The sequence below is a fragment of the Gracilinanus agilis genome, chromosome 2 (assembly GCF_016433145.1).
Source record: "Gracilinanus agilis isolate LMUSP501 chromosome 2, AgileGrace, whole genome shotgun sequence".
In the NCBI taxonomy this organism is placed as follows: Eukaryota; Metazoa; Chordata; class Mammalia; order Didelphimorphia; family Didelphidae; genus Gracilinanus; species Gracilinanus agilis.
In genome coordinates, this window is record NC_058131.1 from 556,823,397 (window position 1) to 556,830,300 (window position 6,904).

General features: G+C 36.5%; 1 protein-coding gene across 1 annotated transcript; it reads right to left on the reverse strand.

Moving 5' to 3' along the window:
• Nucleotides 1-225: 225 nt before the first annotated feature.
• On the reverse strand, nt 226-4,615 carry LOC123234150 (olfactory receptor 11H4-like). The gene is made up of 2 exons (XM_044660091.1): nt 3,659-4,615; nt 226-285 (listed from the first exon to the last, which is right to left on the reverse strand). Exons 1-2 carry the CDS (start codon nt 4,613-4,615, stop codon nt 226-228), a joined length of 1,017 nt encoding a protein of 338 aa, XP_044516026.1.
• Between the last annotated feature and the right edge of the window lie 2,289 nt (nt 4,616-6,904).

Consider the following 6,904-nt stretch of genomic DNA (forward strand, 5'->3'; position numbering starts at 1 on the left):
CCAGGAATAAGGAAATGATAGCCAGATCATATTATAATCATTCGAAGAAATTGGGAATATTTTACCTGGAAAATAGACTTAATTGCTTTCTTTAAGTATCTAAAAGTACTCACATGTGAGAATCTCACCCTGGAGATTCAAGAAATGGCTAATCCATTCTGATTTGCTGGTGAGTCAACTGTCCTACCTGGAATCGAATGTCTAGTCCAAGTTTGCTCCTCTTTATCATGAGTCCATGCCCCGTTGTTCCTTGGCTTTGTGTTCCAATGTTTTTCTGATGACTCTCTTTTGGCATGCTGTCTTTCTACTGTTGATTTTGAAGTGGCTCATTTCCTCCATGGGCATTAGCAGTACCCTTTGTTATGATGATAATAACAGATAGTTGGGAGAAGCAGATAAATGTGTCAGGGCCAAATAGCACTTTAAGTCAAGAGCCAGAGATTGACAGGCTACAGTGAGGAAAGGAGGGGATAAAACACTCCTGATTCTCAAACCCCTTCCCCTCTAACTGCTTCTGCTTCAATTGGTAATGAAGACAGGAATAAGATTCTTCTGGTGAGTTTCTGTTATGGCTAAAACCCCAATAATGTTTCTTTCTTAAATTTATATTCCTCTCAGGTCAGTTAGAGGAGATATATAGAAATTATTTATTTAACTGTTGAGGACAGAGGAGATCTTAAACTGGCAGCCAACAGGATTCAACCCAAATGTACAGACTGAATTGTAAGTATCTTCCCAAATAATTATCAGGCACAGATTTGAAGGTAAAAACTTATATTAGGAATTAACAAGGAAAATTAGAGAAGTTAATGAAGGGTTTAGGATAAAGGAAAGGTGACCCTGAATTGTTAAATCAATGCCCCTTCCCCCCTCCTCACTGGAGGGGAGGAAGCACTTAACTAAAACTGGCTCTCTTGCTATAGATAAATATCTTACTCTCTAATTACTAAATAATTTTATAATTATATTAATGAAGAATAGTAATAACAAATAGGCTAATCCTACGAGTAGAAACTACTGGCTTAAGCTACAATGGTTTCTCAGGAGAAACCCCAAGTCAGCAGTGGCAAGCAGAGTGTCTGCTCACCTCCACTCCCACAAATTAACTGTCTTCAACCCTTCTCAACTGCCCCTCACCCAAAGTTCCCCAGGGGGGTCCCCTGGAATTCTGGGTCAGGCTCTCCCTGTACCTTTACAGGGATTCCCTGCTTTGCATCTGCACACAACACCTTCCTCCACATTCAAGTGAGATTTCATATTTCTGTTTAGTTTGGACAATTTCCATATATATCTTTCTCTCTGGTCTGCATAATTCTTTCCACATTGAAGCAGTCCCTTACTTGTGTATATGTCCTATGATGACTCTATTTATCAAAGAAGAAAGGTTTACCCAATTCCTTTTTGTTGCATGATTACTACATTATCAAAAATGGACACTGAGCTGTTAAGTTATATGCCTATTTTCTCATCTATATATATGGTGGCAATATATTAAATGTGTCTTGACATCAGCTTGTATGAAAATGTAAGAGGAGAACAATGAAGCATTTGAAAATTATTTTTTTAATGGAGATTACATTTTCAGAATTACACAATTGATGGAAATGCGAAGAGAATTCAATGATTCGTGCTACTGGTATTTCCACTCTGATGGCATATGCCCTTTGTAAAGCTGAAATGGAAATAAGATCTATAGATTGCAATATCATCCAGAACTTCTGTGTAAATAATATTGTGCTTCTTGGGTCAAGTCCTGAAATACCTCAGATTCCTGGCCTCTCACAAAGAATGGAACTAATAGTCCATAGTATCTAAAACAGGTTGATTTAGACTGTATGTATCTCAGATTATGTTATGTAGTTCAAAGGACAACTTATTGATGTAGCCTGTCTCCTTTCTATTCTGCTCTCCATCCATCCATCTATGTATCTATTTATGTATCAATGCATCTATATATTTATATTTATATCTATGTATTTATTTATGTAGCTATGTATGAATGTATGTATCTATGTATCTATCTCTGTCTCTTTTACATAAGCACTTAAGATGGACAATGACCTGATCAACAAATTATTAATGAGAATGGTTTATATTTCATGTGGTTTATTATGTGGTGCTTTTAACCATTCCCAGCTGTTCCTTGACCAAAACACCCTTTATCCATTTAATATCAGTATTCTCCAATAGATGTATATTATCTGTTTGGAAATTAGAAAATAATAGAACCTACAATAGACCACAATTTTGTGTGGCCTAAAATACCATGGTAAATGTAAGTGGGCTGAAGAATATTACCATTGATGAATGTCATAAAATATATTATCAAGAAAATGTCTGATTGGAAAAGAAGGAGGGTTCACCTTTTAGTGAGAATGAAGGATAAGAGTGAGTTGCACTCAATTTTTGATCATGATGTTTTACTTTTGGTTTACTATTCTTACAGAATTTAGAATTTTTTGAAATCATAACTATGTAGTCAGTAGCTTCAAAATGAATCTCTTGTATGTTTCATCTTTTTTGATGCTTTGCACCTTTTAGTTTTCCATCACAATAATTTCTAAAACCCCAACTTTCCTTCAATCCACTAAGTATTTATTTATCACAAAGAAAGAGATTGAAGTGCAACCTATTAGCAAAGTAACCATATAACATTTTCCACTTTCCATAGTGCTTCACCTTTCCAAAGAAAGGAGGAAGTGATATTTTTCTCATCTGTTTTCTGAGTCTGGTTTCATCTTCATTATAGTGCTGTTTTAGTTTATGCTATTGTAGGCATAATATTGTGTACTTTTCCTGTTGAAACCTTACAAAGTACATCCCTTCAGAATTCAAGAAAGGAAGGCCATGAGCATATTCTACAGATTGTTTATGGATGATTCTTGGATTGACATGGATAAAAACTGTACAGAGTAAGAGAAAGTGATAGATTATGATCTATATCACTGGAGGGAGTTTCCATATAGGGGAAGCACTAATCCATAAAATATAAAGTCATTTCTTGGTTTCTAAAGGAGATAAAGGGATATCTTTTACATCCTAGACTGACTATTGCTTATATCTAATGAATCCAAGAATAAGAAAAGAGAACCATACATTGCTTGCTGTTATTCAATGAAAAAGGGAGAATTTACATCTTCCACAAAAATCTCTAGTGCCAGATGTACAGAAAGTGGTCACTAGGACTCAGTGGACAAGTAGTCCTTCACATCTGGAACACATTATGTTTTCATTTCTATCTCCTGAAAGTCATAACTTTCTTTAAATAGAGTGCTATGTTTTTTATGATCTCCCAGTTGCTAATGTTTCCACTTTCTTGAAATTACTTTGTATAATTTTATGGATTCTTTATATTTATGATATAGTCATCAATGTTTTCAGGGTTATGGTTTCACTCAATTCTTACTATTATTGAGCTAAGATGCAGATGAACCAGGATAGGCAAGGCATAAAAAATAGATGTCCAATCTCAGCTGTTAACCCTCAGGAGTAGTAGGAGAACATATCTTTCTCAATGGTCTTTTATTTTCCTTTATATCTCCTCCATTGTTTTGCTGAAGCCCAGCATTTAATCAGTGTTTGTTGAATTGAATTATCTGAAATTAGAGCTTCAAACTACCTGTAAAATTGATGTATGCAGATGTGTTTATTCTGAAGCTATCCCCATTACTTTTCTCAAGGCAGCCTTCATTTCCTTGTTTCGGAGGCTGTAGATCAGAGGGTTTAAGAATGGTGTCACCACTAAATAAAATAAACTTATGATCTTTTGCACATCACCTGAGTTCTCAGATGTTGGGCTCACATACATGATCATCAGGCTCCCAAAGAAGAGGCAGACCACAGCCAGATGAGATCCACATGTGGAGAAGGCTTTACGCCGGCCAGCAGCTGAAGGAACTTGTAGAACAGTTCTTAGTAGGAGGATATATGATCCAAGGATGTAGAGTATGGGAAGGAAGATGATAAGAGAACTTATGATATAAAATAGAATTTCAGTGGTAGGAGCAGGGACACATGACAGGGCAATCAGTGGATCCATATCACAAATAATGTGGTCGATGATGTTAGGACCACAGAATGACAGCTGAGAGAGCTGGATGGTAGATAGAGAATAGGTGAGGAAGCCAAGGATCCAGCATACAGACATCAAGATGTTACAATACTTTAGGGTCATGATGGTTGGGTAGTGCAGTGGGTGGCAGATGGCAAGATAACGATCATAAGCCATGATACACAGGAAAAAGATTTCAGTTGTACCAAGTGAGGAGAAGAAATATAACTGGAGAAAGCAGCCAGCAAAAGAGATGGTTTTGGTCTCCGAGAGGAAGTTTTCTAACATGCTGGGAACAGTGGAGTTTATATACCAAAATTCCAGGAAGGCAAAATTCCCTAAGAGGATATACATGGGGGTGTGGAGCCTCTGATCCCACATCACTGCACATATGATAGCTCCATTCCCCACCATGGTCAAGATGTAGACTATGAAGAAAAGCAAAAAGAGTAAGATTTGTATTTCCCAGCCACCAGAGAAACCCAGGAGGATAAATTCAGTCACAATGTGTGCTCTTGACTGGTTCATTAAACTCTGAGCTGTGGAAAAGGCAGAAAAGATCATTGAATCAGTAGTCTTGTGTTTTACATATTATTGGGGAAAGGATTTTAATAAGGCCCTTGTGAGTTCTGTAGAATAAATATCATCATATGTAAATCATTTTTTAATATTCCCATCTTAGCCCATAATTTCTTTATTTCTCTGACAAACTCATGCCTTGGCTTTTTGGTCATCCAAAGGGAAGCTTCAATGGGAAGAAGCATAGAGAACTAAGTATTTATTAAATGACTATTCTGGCAGGCCTGGGCCAAGTACTTTACAAACTTCTCATTTGATCCTTAAATTCGGACATCACTTCTTGTACCCAAAACTCAGTTCCCTGTAGAGAAAAGGTTGAAGAATTTCCTTTCTACTTGTCCAGTAAAGCCATAGCAACTTTTCAGGCATTTAAGGAAGATTTATATTTTAAGAGAAACTTTCAAAGTGTAGAGTTCAGTAATAGAATAGCTAACAGTTCAGTTTTTAGAACTTCTACATTAGTTGTAGTTTTTTTGTATACTATGAAACATTTTCTTGCTTTCCTTAGCTCTGAGTCAACAACTAACACTAAGTTCTCTTCTTTTCTGAAACATCAAGAAGTAATATTTTGTGTGTATTTTAAACTGAAGGGGTTGGTCTAATTTGAAAGAAAAACTTTTCTTCAGGTATCCATGCTTGTGAGGCAATGTCCTATACTGAAACCCTTGATTTCATTCTTATTAACATCCCAGATTCAATCAAGATTCAGAAGAAATCCACTCTTAGATTAACTGGGTTATAAAATTAAGTATAGGAATTCTGTCTTTAATGGAGTTAAAAGAAATATCACTTCATTTTTCCTTTGACAAAGTTGAAAGGGGCATCTATGCAGGCAGTGATTAAAGAAGAGAATGTCCCTTTGTTAACCAAAAGAACTCTCCCTTAGTTTTATCATGGAATCAATCAATTATATCCTGGGATCTGACCTTGGTTTTACAGGAAGAGATATAATTTTTAAGAGCGCCTCTCCTAACATTAACTTTTCTGCAATTGTGATGGAGCAAATGTGATAATTCTAAAAATGATTTTTGTGTTCTGTTAAAATCTTAATTGTAGAATTTTGTATTTGCTTCTTTTTTACTATTAAATATGAAAAGATGTTGATTATGGCAGAGAGAATTAAAACAAAGATGATGAATCCTTTTGTTCTTTTCCTTTAAGACAAGTTTATGTCAAAAGTACAGAGTAGATGGGGGCAGCTGGGTAGCTCAGTGGATTGAGAGCCAGACCTAGAGACGGGAGGTCCTAGGTTCAAATCTGGCCTCAGACACTTCCCAGCTGTGTGACCCTGGGCAAGTCACTTGACCCCCATTGCCTACCCTTACCACTCTTCTGCCTTGGAGCCAATATACAGTATTGACTTCAAGACGGAAGGTAAGGGTTTAAAAAAAAAAAAAAGTACAGAGTAGCAAGACAGCTTGGGTGTAATGGATAAAGCTTTGGCCTAAACTCATGAAGATCTTTATTAAAATTCGGTTCCAGACACTTACTAGCTCTATGACTTTAGGCAAGCCACTTCACTTATGTCTACCTCAAGTTCTTCATCTGTAAAATGGGACTAATAATACCATCTTCCCAGGGTCATTGTGAAAATCAATCGAGATGTTTGTGAAGAACTTAGCACAGTGTCTGATATTTGGTAGACACAATTCAGTAATGTTTGGTTTTGATTTTTTCTTTCATATCTCCCTTTTGTCTAAAATTCTTTTTGATCTTGGAATTGTTAGCTTCATGGGTCATGTGGAACTGGCTGACCTGAGCTATTGTTTCTTTCTTCCAGGAATATGGCATCTTCTTTTGTGTTATGGGAGCTAAAATTCCAGGCGGGGCATTCATCTGACTAAACATTAATCTGATCCTCTTGGAATCTGCCATTCAGATCCCTTGTCTATGGCCTCTAAAAGCCAATCCTACCCCTCCCTCAAATTTCCAGCAAGAAATTACTCTTCCCTCTCTGGGTTCCCAAACTAATCCTATTCCAATTAATCCTGTAGGCCCAATTTTCAATAATCCCAGTGACACTGGATCTCAGCCAGAATTGGTCTACCAAAGAAGAACATCCAGACTGATCAATTTCCTGTACTTTACTAGTGAATCAGGAAAAAATCTTCTTGAGCCCTGTTTCTTCTTTGACAGGTTATAAACCTTTCTTATTATAGGCTCTCCTGAAGCATTAAAGTAGCCCCTTATTTGCATTTCTTCTCATATCAGATAGGCTATTCTGTCCTTGCTGTTGAAGTAGTAAGTAGTGTATATATATATATATATATATAT

Excerpts from the sequence above, each read along its gene's own strand:
- LOC123234150 (XM_044660091.1), bottom strand. The coding sequence starts at position 4,615 with ATGATCTTTTCTGCCTTTTCCACAGCTCAGAGTTTAATGAACCAGTCA. Across the intron at positions 286-3,658 it reads TGAGAAAAGTAATGGGGATA|AGAGTCATCAGAAAAACATT; the intron begins GCTTCAGAATAA and ends GCATGCCAAAAG.